Source organism: Astyanax mexicanus, chromosome 5 (genome assembly GCF_023375975.1).
Source record: "Astyanax mexicanus isolate ESR-SI-001 chromosome 5, AstMex3_surface, whole genome shotgun sequence".
Taxonomy (NCBI): Eukaryota; Metazoa; Chordata; class Actinopteri; order Characiformes; family Acestrorhamphidae; genus Astyanax; species Astyanax mexicanus.
In genome coordinates, this window is record NC_064412.1 from 51,610,854 (window position 1) to 51,626,148 (window position 15,295).

At 36.8% G+C, this 15,295-nt stretch overlaps 2 protein-coding genes across 5 annotated transcripts in view; one reads left to right on the forward strand and one right to left on the reverse strand.

Moving 5' to 3' along the window:
• Window positions 1-308: 308 nt before the first annotated feature.
• On the reverse strand, window positions 309-3,938 carry gadd45ab (growth arrest and DNA-damage-inducible, alpha, b). Its single transcript, XM_049479704.1, has 4 exons — window positions 3,805-3,938; window positions 2,545-2,646; window positions 2,210-2,423; window positions 309-915 (listed from the first exon to the last, which is right to left on the reverse strand). Exons 1-4 carry the CDS (start codon window positions 3,852-3,854, stop codon window positions 802-804), a joined length of 480 nt encoding a protein of 159 aa, XP_049335661.1. The 5' UTR covers window positions 3,855-3,938; the 3' UTR covers window positions 309-801.
• Window positions 3,939-5,650: 1,712 nt separating this feature from the next.
• Window positions 5,651-15,295, forward strand: part of sec16b (SEC16 homolog B, endoplasmic reticulum export factor) — a 31,188-nt gene continuing 21,543 nt past the window's right edge. The window contains exons 1-11 of one of the 4 annotated variants that reach the window (XM_049479536.1): window positions 5,690-5,736; window positions 6,253-6,274; window positions 7,410-7,505; window positions 7,622-7,971; window positions 8,417-8,514; window positions 9,459-9,561; window positions 10,151-10,238; window positions 11,053-11,173; window positions 12,199-12,350; window positions 12,714-12,775; window positions 13,335-13,473. In XM_049479536.1, the coding sequence (XP_049335493.1) occupies window positions 7,676-7,971; window positions 8,417-8,514; window positions 9,459-9,561; window positions 10,151-10,238; window positions 11,053-11,173; window positions 12,199-12,350; window positions 12,714-12,775; window positions 13,335-13,473 (1,059 nt within the window). In that variant the 5' untranslated portion in view covers window positions 5,690-5,736; window positions 6,253-6,274; window positions 7,410-7,505; window positions 7,622-7,675. Of the gene's footprint in view, window positions 5,737-6,088; window positions 6,275-7,409; window positions 7,506-7,621; window positions 7,972-8,416; window positions 8,515-9,458; window positions 9,562-10,150; window positions 10,239-11,052; window positions 11,174-12,198; window positions 12,351-12,713; window positions 12,776-13,334; window positions 13,474-15,295 lie in introns of those variants that run through there. The other 3 variants (XM_049479537.1, XM_049479535.1, XM_049479534.1) reach the window with 3 other exon arrangements.

Below are 15,295 nucleotides of genomic sequence, written 5' to 3' on the forward strand. Positions count from 1 at the left end.
AACATTAAAAAGCTCTAAAAACATAAAATAGTAACACTTCCCATTTCGTCCCATTTAACTGACACAAGTGGACACGAGTGAAGAATTTTTTTTAAATAGTTCAAATAATAATAATAATTAATGGTAATAATATTAAGGTCATAAGTTATAATATATATATATATTTTAAACATCCTCTCTGAATTCCAAAAATGTAAAAAAACAAAACAAAACAAACAAAAACCCAAAACTGTTGCTGTGAACTGTGAAATTCAGCAGTTCTGCAGTCTATCGTCCATCTGTTAGTCTGCTCATGCTGAGCTGTGCAGCTCAGGCTTGTCCAGTCCAGTCCGGCCTGACCGGGTACACTCCATTCTTTCAGTTCGTACTGAGTTCATACTGTTCTCTTCCTGCACATCCAGTGCCAACGAGTGTCAGCGAGCGCCAGCGATTGAGCGAGCACTCACATGATTCAGTTTTCGGTACAGTCTTCCTGTTTCCCGGCTAAAGGCAGGCAGTGTCATTCCCTGGCAGCAGCAGCGGCAGCGGCAGTTAACACACTGCTGAGTCATGCTGCCTGCTCTCGACCCACCGTACCAGCCCCTCCTCCAGCCGGCCTGAAGGAAAAATCCACACTCCTCCTCTTCCTTGTCTTTGGATTTGGATTACTTTCCCGTGTTCCTTACACAATCTGCCGTTCCCCTCTGCGCTGGCGTTAAGGTGGAGATCCAGGGCGAGGGCCGTTTGGCCGAGGCAGTATGCAAATACAGTGCAGTAGCTTGTGCAACGTGTGACGTGAGTGACGACATGCTGCTCTTTGTCTCATCGCTCAGGCAGGTTGATGACCGGCACCCACTGGTCCAGACAGCGGCTGTCCTGGCAGAAGCGGTTGAGCTTGCTGAGGGCCGGGTCTTTGCAGGCTGAGGACTGCGGTTTCTGTATAACAAACAAACAACAAAATGCAAATACATTAATTCACTGTTATAAACTGTATATGAGGCACGGGATGCACTGAATATTTGGCAACCAAAACTGAACAATGATGTTTTTGACATTCAAATCATACTGTGCTTTTTTGGTATGTCAGATGTTTAGTGTTCAATAACTATTCTACATATTAAATTGTAGTTTGTTTTTTTTCAAACAAAAATACATTTAGGCTAATGCACGTATGTAATGATGAAAAAGTAGCAAAATGCATAAAACTTGAACACTGTATAAATGAATAACTGTAAACTAGATGAAAAACACTTGCAGAAAATTAGAAATGCAATGAATATTTGTAAATATTTGTAAAGAGTTGGCTTAAAGTGGCTAAAAATTGCAAAAACACAAAGGTTAAAAGGCCAGAATATGGGATGTAAAAATTATTTCTTTAAAAAACAAAATAAATATATATATTAAGGCTATTTCATTTCTGCAATGATGAAAAAAGTTGCACATTACATTAAATTAATTTCATGACCTCCCTACAGAAAAGCACATGTTGCACCCATTTCTACATCCATTTCACCCAAACTCCTGCAGCAGCTAGGGGAACTACACGTTTTACTAATAATCTTGGCCCACACAGCACGTCTGGCAAGGAGTGACTCAACAACCGCTTGCGTACAACAACTTACAGGAAGTTGTTTTCACAAGATCCCATTCTAATTTGCAAAAAAGGTGGTCACTTCACAGAGCTGTTCTTCCAGGAAGAGCTGTTTGCACAAGTGGCCCCACAGGAAGTGCTGTGAAGTCTGTCGAGGGCGGCCACACAAGCTCGCTAACTGGAGGCAGATCGCTGTGTACGGCTGCCAATTTAGCACAGCTCCAGACTGACTGGAATTCCACATCACAGACAGTGGGGCAGATCAGGGAACTTAACTACTGAAAGCCGGCCGTCTTCAAAGGCTGTGGCTAAAGCTAAGCTCTATCAGCCCAGTCAGTCTCCTGGCAGCGCGAAAGCTTGCAGTGCCAGGAATTTCCAAGAAACCTCCAATCCAAGAGCAGCTGCAGCCGAACCGACACAATGCACTCCCATCAATCCACGTTTTAGTGCAAGTGCAGGAAGGAGGCGTGAGGTGCGAATGAACGAGATGAGCCGTGTACACGTGAGATCTGAGGCTCTGAGAAAAGGCTAATCTTTAATCGATCTACACTCCCCTGTGGTTACTACTGCAGGATGGATGAGTCAGGGGTGAGAGGAAAAAAAAAAAAAAAAAATCAAACGAAACGGTGAGAAACGTACAGTGACTAATACACAGTGCAGGTCCATGGGCTCTCCTCCAGGTTTCACCCCCTCCAGGATCTCAGCCAGGCGTCTCATGTTGTTCACCCGCAGGATATTGATGTCGTTCTCGCAGCAGAAGGCCTGGATCAGAGTGAAGTGGATCTGAAGGGCGACATCGTGGACATCGTCCTCGTCTGTAGCCAACAGGCACAACACCACGTTGTCTGGATCCCTGAAAGAGACAACAATAGAAGGAGGGCCAAAGGTTAAAAATGATCACAGTAAAATCCTCCTAGAATGTGCTTATGCACTTTAAATAGCATAAAACTACTGGTTACAATTAGTCCACTTACACATTTAGTGACTTTGCAGCCTCATAGACCCCCACTGTAATGCAGCCCTGAGGCAGAGCTGCAGTCAGCACCTCTTCTAGCGCTTTGACCACTGAGGCCATCCTGCAGACAAAAGAATACAATCACATGTCAAATGATTTGTTAACCAGCTTGTTCATCCTCACACTTGGCTTGACATGAAGTAAAACATGCAAATCACAGCATTTGAATCTCTGGAGTAACAAAGTACATATATGCTGAACTAATAACAGTTTATAACAGTTTTATAACAGCATTATTGCAGATAAATGAGGAAAATGTAGTCAGATGACATGCCCATGTGGAGTCCCTACAAGTATCCCAACTGGGTACCAGAACACTGCTACTGTAAACTGGATATGAGCTCCCACATGGAACCCACATGAGCTGTAATGATGGAGCCATCTCAGAAGCTTAACTAGGTCCCAGTTACAACACATATCGATAGCTTAACAAAGTCACTGAGAGCCCAACACCCAGACCCATTTGGAACCCACACAGCCCATGCTGCACCCATATAAGCCCCACATAGGATGTTGGGTAACTCAGCTGTGCATCTACTGTGGTTAGCAAGCTAAACTGGTGCTGATGCCTCGTGAGCTTAGCGTGCTGTAGCCTCGTGACGCCGGTGTGTGACTGTAAGTAAGCTCGTCGTGAGCATGCAACATACGGTACATACGGTAAAACAAGGTAGTTACATTTTTGGAACATTTAAATAAAATGCATTAAAAAAGGTTTGGTAAACTTGAGGAAACTTGTTTTATATTTTAATGTTTTATTAATTATATTTTCACTTTAAATGTAACATAATTTTGCGCTTTGCTAAAATGCATTTTTGCATTTAGCTAATTAGTTTTTATGAAATAGTCTTTACAATTGTGCTATTTTTTTTTTTTTTTTTTAATTATTTGTATTATTTTAAACTGTACTGTACTAATTTCACTACTCTCTTATTAGCTATCAGGTTTGCTTGCGTTGTTTGTTACTGAAATGTAAGATGCTTTATAAATAAAGCGCATAGATTAACTAAATTATAATAATATTATTATATTGAGCCAGAAATTATCACATGCTGCAGCAACCTTAGCTACACATAAAGCATCAGCAGTGAAACTTGCAACATTTATTACATTAATATACTTTCTGCTGTTTTAAAACGATCTAAATCGATGTAAAACGACAGAGCATGTCTAAAATAAAGTGTTTACCGCATTTTACATGCATAAATGTAGAAATTCGTACCTTTCTGAGGCGTTTTCCCCGCTGAGCTCCTCCAGTGTCATCCTGCACATCAGGCTGCAGCTCCAGTGACTGACTCAACTCAGCTCGTGAGCGCGTAGTGAGAGCGCGAGCCCCGAGTGGGAGGAGCGATACCCACTTCTCTATTTGCATACCGGGCTCTCATTGGACGGCTGGGGTATCGAGACTAAGTGGCTCAACAGCGGCACAAGCGGCTGTGAATTGCATTGCACCTAAAACTGCAAAATCTGATCTCTGGATCAAATCAAAATGAAATAAACATCAGGGTTATTTTCACATTTCACATTTTCACAGGTGTACAGGTGCGTAGTACTATCATGATTTATTCAATGAAAAGTATATAATATATACTCATTGCACAAAAAAATAAAATGTGTTTGTAATTGATGGTTTAGGTGGTCTGCAAGCATGATCAACTCCACCAAGTTTAAAAGCTAGTATGACAGAGCCAGGCCATGCTGGTTGAGCAATATGAAAAAAGCAAGACCAAGCTTGTTGACCTGCAGAACCAGCTTGACCATTAAAGACCAGCTTAGGACCAGCTTCTAAAACCAGTTACCAGCACAGACTGGTCTTGAGCTTATTATTTTTTACCAGACGATTTTACAAGGTTTTGTAATGTGCATTTTTTAATATATAAACTATTATCTTTGAAATATAAAGATGGTTATTATTATATTTACAAATTATAAGTGATTACCCTGTAAACAAATTCTAGCTGGTCATCTAGAGAAAAAACAACTAACTTTTTTAAATTGTGCATTACATTTACTTCATAATATCCAGTGCATATTTATGCCAATACATTAATGTTCTATTAGATATAAAATATTTGCAAATTATATATTTTTGTTTTATAATATATGATTTAACCAATATCTGTTTACGCGATTGACCTTTTGAAACTGCCTTTAAAATTTAAAATAATATACATTTTTATCATATATTATTAGAGCACAATGGCCATAGAAAGCGCTTTAGTGAAGTGGCGATTTGTGTAAAGCAACGGCGTCCCCGTGTGGCGGTTTATGAAAGCGCACGGTTGCTCTTCTCAAAATACTTTAGTGTTCACTGAGGGTCACTCGTACATTTATTTTAAATGAGCAAGATATTATGCATTAATTCACAAAACTAATTATTATTGAAAAAAAAATTACCATTATAAAATAAATGCCATTCTACTGCAATATGAACGTATGGCTAACTTTACTTGATTCCGTCAGTAAGGCAGAAATTAGCACAACACCCAGAAAGCCAACTTTCTAAACTCCCACTATTCTACAAACCAATCAGTGTGAAAAATAGAAAATGCAAAGACATAAAGTAAAGTAAAGTTCTTTTGTACGTTTAATCACTAAACTGCACAAACACATCAACCTTGGTTGAAAAAAAAAATCCACCTTGGTTGAAAAAAATGCAGTGAAATAATTTGACTTGGCCCGACAAAATAACCAATTTCTTGGATCACTTTTTGTACCATGATAGTTTAGTTAATTTTTTTAATGTATTTTAAAAATCGCAATAAATCACTTTGCTTACAGTATTGCGATATATTGAATCGTAACCCCTGTATGTTGATATTCTATCTCCAAGTCCCTGCCAATACACAGCCCTAGTGGCTTATTTTATTTTATTTTATTTTAATTTAATTTTTTAATGCCCTTTTCAAAATGGAGCTTTCAGCCTTCCTTTTTAGGGTATGTCCTGTAAATGTTCCGGACTGCTACACCGCTCCAGCGCTCAGTGGTTCCGCACAACGTGGCAATACAGCGCCTCTAATGGTATGAGAGAAAGAGAGGGAGGGAGGGAGAGATAGGAAGAGTGAGAGTGAGAGGGTGTGTGTATGAGAGAGAGAGAGAGAGAGAGAGAGAGAATCACCGCTGCTGTGCTGTGTAGTGATGCATGCTGGATAATGTAAGTTACTCTAATTCAGTTAATTTACTTTAATATTAACTTTATTTTAGTCTCAGTCACAAAACAATAGGTGTGCTTGTGTTTGTCTAACTTATTTATTTACTCTGTACTGTATTGTATTAGTTCAGTTCATAGATGTTTATAATGTATTCCAGCGGTTTCCACAGCTGTACTGCTGTCTGGAGTAAAGCCTCCACAGCTGGATGAAGTTATGAAGTTCTAAAGTAAAAAAAAAAAACAGGTTTAAAACGTTCAGACCTCCTGAATTAGTTAGTTAGTGCAGTAGAAGTAGCGGCAGTAGAGGCAGAGTGTATATAGTCTGTACTTTGGGCAGGTCCATGGGTCAGTGCTGTCACTGGTGTGTGTTTGTGTGTAATGATGTGGCAGTGTGTACTTTGAGACAGGAAACAGAAGCAGCTTTTGATCAGCTGTGATTTAAACAGTGGGCTGTTGTGATTTAGTGGAGGCTGATGAAGTTCAGAGAGCTTATTATTGCAATTTTGTCTTTTCAATCAGTGGAGAAGAAGCTCAGCGGCAGGTCTGTACAAATTTGTAATTTTTCAAAATATTCTTAATATTGAGTTTGAGGTTAAAATGTATTTTTAAGTTTGCAACAACAGCAAGAAGAAGAATTGTGAAATCATGTATACTAAGGGCTGGATGATATGACCAAACATTTGTATGGCAATATATATGTTCATTTCCTTTGACACAATATAATTCAGATTCAGAACAAAGGCTACTAAAAAAACAACAACTTTAAAACATGATGTACTTTAATGACCACCAGTCAGTTACATCTGCTGTAAACAATGTATATTTATATAGCAGAAATTAAGTAATACAATAAAAAGTTTTTATATTTGAAATATTACAGTTGTCTGTTAATTTCTATAGATTTTTAATGGTCAGTCATTTGCTACCAGGAACACCAAGTTTTTAATTTTATATACTGTTTTAGAGCTTTTTAGTAAGATAAATTAGTCTCTCCATCAATATTTTGTCCCTCTTTCTTTCTTTCTTTCTTTCTTTCTTTCTTTCTTTCTTTCTTTCTTTCTTTCTTTCTTTCTTTCTTTCTAATTGATTCACACCTGGTAATGCAATCAAAAGTACTGAGCCTTTCTCTGCTCCATAAACAGTCTCTGCACTCACAAAACAACTGATAAGGAATGACCCAGATAACTTTTAGGCTAAAGCTGAGGCAATATTCTCCTAATCAAACTGCAGTGTCATTCTTATTATAGAAACCTTTATATTGGTATCTATTGGTTCTCTTTGTAGTGATTCATTTATCATTCAGCCAGTTACTGACAGAAACCTGTTTTTTGTGGTCCCAATCGATTAAAGAACTTCCTTGTATTTTTGTGAGTGCACTCATTGCGGATTGGCTATTTATAGTAAATATAAATAGTGAATAGCCACATATATAATAATACCACAATAGAACTTTGCAGAACATTTTGTTTATGCATATCAACTACAATTATATATATTAATTCTTTATAGTAAATAACAAATAAAAACATTATATAATTTATATATTTATAACATAATACAGAATATCCCTGTTATGACTATAGAAATATTTTCATTGTTTCAAAAATAACAAAAAACATCCTGACCTCACTGAATTGCTAACTAGCTCTTGTCTCTGAATGTAATCTAATCCTCAGAGCAATGCTCCAAAATGTAATAGGAAGCCCTCCCTGGACAATAGAGACCTAAAATCAGAGACACTCAAAGCAGGATAAGAAACAATAAATGAACAGGTGTCTCATTACTTTTGTCTATATATTGTATGTTTTTACTTTTATCACTATTGTGTACATATGGAGCAACATATCTCATAGCTCTCTCATCTTTTTTTCCTCGTTTCTTTATTTAGGAGTGTCTCTGTGTCTCTCTAGTGTGAGCAGTTAGCTTTAGCACTAAGCTAATTATGGATTCCAGAGGGCACGGTTGGTACGGACCTGGCCAACAGTACCACCCCTCAGGCCACACCCCACGCCACAGAGACAGACATGACCCCTACACGCCTCCTTACCCCGGACAAGGCCATTACCCTCCTGCAGACCCCAGAGAGAGAGAGCGAGAGAAACAGTGGTACCCTCCGGACCCACGGTACCGGCAGTTTTTGACCAGTCCTCTACCGAGGCCTGAGTTTATCCCTGGGTATACCAGCACTCCACAGCCCAGCCACGGCTACGGACCGAACCATGCTCGCCCACTTTCAAGGTAACTACGGGAAAAAGTGTAATTTTTTTAATGATTGACAATTTTTATTGAACTTTCTTTTCCAAACAAGACATTCATTGTCATATTTTTTGCTTTAAAATAATTCTACATACATTTCCAATTGGGATAAGGGCTGGGATGCAGGCAGGGCCGTCCAGTACTGCTCACAGTTCACATATTAGCATGATTACAATAAATTGTTTTTACACTTAATTTTTACACTTTAATTTTGTAAACCTCATACTACCTCTAAATTGCCCCTGTCCCATTTTTTTACTGGAATGTGTTGCCAGTCTAAATTGCAGGTTGGATATATATTAATATTTATAATACACCATTTCCAAGCTAGTGAATGGTTGTGTTCATGGCATTGGTTTTAATGCAGTGTTATGCGCCATTGTAAGACATTATAACAACGTATATCTAATTGGTGTGATCTATTTAGACAGTCATATGACTATCCTCCTCAGAGCTACTGGGACTACAGGGATGACTATGGATATTATGATCACAGCTATTACAGAGGCCACTATGGATACCCAGGTATTTAATAATACAAATCATATGTGATGTGTGTGTATCATTTGCTTGATGATTGAAACTGTTATACTAAGTAAAACTTTAGTATTTAATTTTGTTACAGTAGTATAAGGATGTGTCATATCATATTGTATGCAATAATATATATATATATATATATATATATATATATAAAAAATTGACATGATAAAAAAAACTCCACATCATGAAAATAGTGATATTCCTGAAAGCCATATCTACCTAGATCTATCTAGATTCTTCTGATACATTATTTTTGTATTTATTTTATTTTGTTACATTGTTACATTGTAATGTTATTATTATTATTATTATTATTATTATTACTATTATTATTATTATTATTATTATTATTATTATAGTATAGAGGTAGCTAATGGTTTATATATTTACTACTGAATCTACTGAATATATAAAACTGTTATATGTATACTAAATAAAACTTTATATATTCTTTATCATAATAAAAAAAAACAATATTTTGTCATATTGCCAAAAATATTGTTATTTAAAAATACCCTGAAATATTGCGATATTGGCTTTAAAAATATATATTTTTAGGTGTTTGGTCCTACTGCCAAGAATATTGTAAATGCAGAATTACCCTGAAATATTTTGACTTTAGAGGGTGTGTGGGTTAATTATCTAAGCTAAATTGGGAAAAAAATTGAATAAGCAAACAAATAAATAAATTAATAGATATATCATATAAGCAAAAATGATCTGATTTTTAAAATTAGTATCGCCAGATTGAAAAATTATATATCAGTATCTGATATGAAAAGGGGAATCGTTCCACCCCTACCACAGTACACAGAGGAAGGCATCGTATTGTATCGTATTGTCATATCATCCACCTCTCTTTAGAGTTAAATTAACAGTGAACAGGCCAAATTCCAGCTAAATAATCTCTCATGGGTTTATTTCAGATGCGAGTGGATGGCCAGGGCAGGAAGGCTGGAGATCAGATGGGCATCAGGGCAGGGGGCACGAGCAGGAATGGACAGCAGCTACATATACAGACCAGCAGGGGTCAGTACATCCTTTATTAACTCCCACAGCATCTCTATTAATCTTCCATCTCCTCTTTTTCTCTTTTAAAGGGGCACTAAACTCCCTGATTTTAGCTGACTCCACACTCAGCTCAAATATAAAAAAAGGCAAAAAGATGGGAGGGGTAGTTTGGGAAGGGCACTGGATGATGTATGGGTTTAGGGGCGGGGCAGGAGGGAGAGCTGATTGGCGGAGCTGACCTGGCCTCCGATAGTGGTGAAGTGCAGATGATTGGACGTCAGCATAGTGCCTAAAAAGGCACTACTAAGGCGGAAATTACCACAGTAAAAGTGTTTTTTAAAGGTTAGGAAATGTTTTTTTTATTTTAAGCAGGACTGGTATGTTTCATTACCTCAAAGGAACACATTTAGTCTATTAATAGAAAAAGAAATGTGGTTTAGGGTTTAGTGGCTTTTTAACTGGCAGAATGGTAGTGGTAGTAATTTTATTGTTCTATAATATATCGACACAGACAATACACACATTTTTGCACAATATAATGCTTTTTAAGACATTAATATTTGAATACGGTGAGATTTTTAATTTATCTCTGATTATTGTCTCTCAGGTATGCTCCCAGAAGAGACAGCGCTCAGTATGATGGGGGCGTGAGGGAACGCAGAGAAAGCATGGCCAATGGAAATGGAGCTGGGGAGGTTAGCTGCATCCAATCTTACTGCAAAGAGCCCCTGTAATAAAAATAATAATAATAATAAAATCAACAAATCAGTGTGTTCCCCACTTTGCACTGCAAACAATTATTTTAGCAAGTGAAATCTTCCAAAATATAGTCTAAATATCTAATGTTTCTCATTTTGAGATTGTTAAATTGATAAAAAGACTTATTTCTAACTTCCTTGTACTTGTTCTAAGTGATTAAATTTACTAAAAGTGTCTTATTGTATTGGCAGATTTTTTTATTTTGCTTAAATGATTTAAATTTTACCAATGCAACAAGGCACTTTCAATAGATTAAACTGTCTAAAACAAAAAAAGGTTTAATTAAGTCAAATATTTGTATACAATTCTGAAAACAATGCAAAAAGTGAAATGTCATATTTTTGACAAGATTAACTAAGATTGCTAAGATTTACATTTTTGCTGTATTTGTGTGTGTGTGTGTGTGTGTGTGTGTGTGTTTATGTACTATGTTGCTTGTTCCAAGAAAATGTCATGCACTGTGCATTTTTCATTAAAATAAGCAAGCTAAAAAAAATAAATTAATTATTATATTATTTTAACACCATTTTACCCAGCATTACCTCAGGTAAATATATCATGAACATTTTTAACAATTACATGTGACATTGCATGCCCTGCAATGTGACTACTGTGCATGCATACATTGCAATGCTGATGCTGAACTGATATATTGTGCAGCACTGTTATAAACCAAAGCAAAGTAAAGCATCCTGCATCTCTTTCTGCTTCAGTGTTCAGCTCACACTGCTCTTGCTGTTTTACCTGCAGGCGTGTGAACCTGGAACCCTGGCCAGTTCTAAAGCGTCCGGCCTGTCGTCCAGCAGCTACGAGCTCAGCCAGTACATGAACGGGGCGGAGCAGCCTGACGCTGCACCTGCATTTCGCTCAGGTAGAATCTGTACGAAAAAAAAGCACTCAAAAACACAACCTAATGCTTTTATGTTGTATTTAAATATAGCTTAATTACAATTGAAATATACTTAAATAGTACATTTAGTATGTATTTTAGTACTTATTAAACTATGCTAAATTAATTAATGCTAAAGGTGTGTACTTTTTAATGTTAAGTATACTTTAAATATATTTAAATGCACTTTTTTCACAAGGGCAGTTTTTATATATTTCTACATATTTTTTTTGTGTGCAAAATCTCTAGCCCTTAGTTAACTCTAGTTAGTTTCAAACTAACTTTGTCTGGCCCAAAGTGGTGCGTCTGTCCAAGAGCATATTCACACCTGGCATTAATATGCATTATTTAGAGACGCTTTAAGAGACTTTAGCCCTGATCGCCTTCTAGTATTATTGGTAAAGAGACATTAGTCCTAATATTTTTACTCCTCACTGCTTTTATTATTTTCCTTGGTGCAAAAGTTGTGTGAATTCTGTTTAGATGTACTGTGTTTAGGTGCATCTTAAAAAAAATATATCAGTGAAAAGTTACTTTATTTCAGTAATTCAGTTCAAAAAGTCAGTAGTTCAGAAAACTTGAATATTTCAGCTGTCCACTGATGTTGCATTAATGTTAGCAGAGACTTTAGTAATGAGGAGACCAACAAAAAGAGCCAATCAGTTTGCTGCTTATACTGTGGGTGGAGCATAGCCATCGTTCATGTGGGGCATCTTAGTGTGGAGATTTGCGCAGGTGCAGTAGCCACAAAAAGCTGAAAAATTACTTTTTTGGTGCGTTATCGAGTCAAATTCTAAAAACTGTTCATGAGGTTTATATAATATATTGTACAAAAATATATTTTGGTGTCTTCTGCCAAAGAGATAGGAGGTTGTACTTGTATAAGTGGCTATAAGTCATGCCCGGCCATGTTCAAAGATGGTCGTCAAGTAAACGGATTTGTCTAAGACTTTGGGGGCATTAAATTATAAGATATGGTGATAATTATGTATTTTTTCTAACGTTAGAACCTGAGGCTGAGCCAAAAGCGGTCGCTCCGCTGAAGTTCTGCATTCCTCATGTTGCAGTGAGCTTTGGGCCTGCAGGGCAGCTGGTCAGGGTCAGTCCGACTCTGCCCTCTCATGGTGAACCTGCTCAGGTGGAGCTCCACAGTCTGGAGGTATTGTACAAAAATCAGGATGCAATCACTGGAATAAATAAGTGCTTATATCCCTTAACACTGCTTTTATGTTATTGTTTTTACTGAGATGCTGATGCTAGTTTATACACTGGCATACCAAATGTCACAACATGTGTTGCTAAAGAAGCTAAAGAACACTGCACTGATCTGTAGGATATGTGTCAGGTACAGACATAATCCTGTGTGTCGAGGAAAGTTAAATACCCACACAATTTAAGAAGTGCACCTCATACTCAGTTGACATACTGTAATGCTGTCCTATGACTTTTGGCATGTTATACTGTATAGACAGTGTATAGAATGAACAAGACAGTGAATAAATTGTACATATTTGTTTGTCAGGTTATATTGAGTGATACACGAGAGCATCAGGATATGAGAGATTTCCCTGGACCGTTGGCAAGGTGAGGACACACTGCATGATTAATTAAGATAATTAGTTCATGCCTTTTGCTTGTTTAGAGCCATGCAAGTGTAATTTGGGAAGAAAATTGGTATATGAATTATGTTAAAAAATGACCTAAAATAATAACTAGTAGTAGTACCCTTCCAATGAATAACCATATATCAACCATTACTCCTTTTTTGAAGAAATGTATTATTATTTTTTTTATATAATTGGATGGACAACTTTTTAACATTAAAAAAACTAAAATGTGGTTTCTTTAAACTTCTGTTTGTTCATTAATGATGGATTTGTAATATACAAATAAAAAATTAATTACAATAGTACAAAAAAATAAAATAACAGATGTCTTAGGATAAAATTCTTAATATATGTTTATTTGTTAAAAGGGCTCAATTGTATATAATCCTGATACAAAATCATTATTGACTTTACAGAACTGCTTGTGTTTATATTAATGTAGCTTTAATCTATTTAAAGCAAATATAAGAATGATTTTTTTTCCATTGCCTGAAAAAAATGGTCTCTCTCTCACCTCAAATTGTTTTTTTGTTTAGGGAGGATTTGCATAAGGTGGATGTCATCAACTTCGCCCTTCAGATGGCTGATGAGTGTCTGAAGGATAAAACTCTGGCAGATGCAGCCACTGCTGCCCTTCTGTGGCAGGTGTTGGTATTGCTGTGCAGACAGAATGGGGTAAGTTCTCAGTGGGGTCAAACTGCATTAAACTTTAAACTTTGATTTAATGTTTACCCAAATTAATTAAATGAGTTGAATTTAGCTAAATTATAATTGGATTTTATTTTATACCCACAAGGGGGAGCGACTCCTGACTAATGTCTATGGGTTTAGAATGGAATGGCATAATAGCTTCCGTAGGTGTGAGGTATAGGTGTCCCAATATAATATATTTATTCCATAAATAAATGCTGATATGATGATGATTTGAGCCTGTAAGGTCTAAATATCCACATTGAGTGCAGGCTCAGTTAAGGTCTCACCTGCGTATCCCACAGGACAGGACAGGACAGTACAGCGCTCTTTAGTTTCCATGGGACTAGAAGTGTCATGGGACACAATGCTACTTTCTCCACCCTTACATTTGGTGCTTTTTAAATATTGTTACAGAATTATATGAATATTTTTGTAATTGGGTAAAGGTACAATTATGCCATATAGTGGGGTTCTGGACCACAGTAAGGTATTTTAAAAATCAAAAATCTGTTTTACTTGGTTCTATAAGTGAAAGGTGCAAACTGCCTTAGTTGAGTGCCACAGCTCTAGGAAAAAATCTGTTGAGCTAACCTGTCACTGATAGTAGAACCAGAGAAGTGGCTGGAGGAGGTGATGGCTGGGGTGAGGGTGGCCAGGTATAATCTTGCCAGTGTACTGAACGACCCTGCTGATATTAATGTCCTGGAGCTGGCAAAGTTCACCCGACAACTTTGCCCTAATTTGTTTACCCAAATGAATTAATGATGGGCTAATAGGTGGTATTATTTTAAAAATGATAATACTATAGTTTTGAAAGTGAGGAAAGTGAAAGTGTGGGTTTAAACATAAACACAAACAAATCTCATGTTCTGAAAATTACACATGAAAACTAGTCTAAAACTGGAAGATCGATTTTTAGTCATTAATATATTTGTATATCATTGCTGTCCAATGAAAAACAAGTATTTCCAAATGAGCTTCTTTACAAGAGAGAGAAAAAAAATCTACACTTTTAGTAGAAGTCAACGTAAAAAGAGTTTATTTCAGGTCATTTTAAAGTAATTCTATTGGTCCATTTATCAGGAAACTTTGGCACAGTGTAAGAGACAGTTTGTCTGTTCAAATTATGTAGTAAACTAAAAAAACAACAAAAATGGAGACACTTGTTTTTCATTGGACAGCGACACTATGCAATAAGTAACACATTTGTATCACCTTGGGATACTTCATGTACCACCTGTGATTTGAGAACCATTCTGCTTTATAATCCATATTTTGTATTTGGGTGTTTTTTGTGTCTAAAAGCAGCCATAATTGTGTTTTGTCAATTTTACAACATCACTTTAATTTTACATTTTCATTTAGTCCTGTTGCCAAAGGTGTATAAAAGACTGCACCTAGCCATGCAGTCTTCCACACCTGCTGTTAGATCTGCACAGGGGGACTGACTCCACACAAATGAATATAGATTTATGTGTCCTAATACATTTCTCTTTACAGTGTATATGACAACTCTAATAAACAACAAATTGCGTGAATATGTTTAAAAGCAGACTGTCTGTGCAGACAGACAAGCAATTCTGTTATAAATTACATCCACATTCAATGCAGGAGACCCCACCCACCTTCAGCTCTGTAGCATTCCTTAGCTTCTATGGGGCACGAGACGAGTTTCTAATGGTTTTCATAGTAAACTCGTGTAAGCAGGTGAAAGAGCAGAGGCCTGGGGTGAGAGCGGTCAGGTATAATCTTGCCAGGCTACTTTACGCCCCAGCTGATATAAATATAAATGTGCTGGCCCGTT

Coding starts and splice junctions, on each gene's coding strand:
- gadd45ab (XM_049479704.1), bottom strand. CDS start 3,854: ATGTGCAGGATGACACTGGAGGAGCTCAGCGGGGAAAACGCCTCAGAA. Junction 2,647..3,804: donor GGGGAAAACGCCTCAGAAAG/GTACGAATTTCT, acceptor TTTTGTCTGCAG/GATGGCCTCAGTGGTCAAAG. Junction 916..2,209: donor TGCACTGTGTATTAGTCACT/GTACGTTTCTCA, acceptor TTTGTTATACAG/AAACCGCAGTCCTCAGCCTG.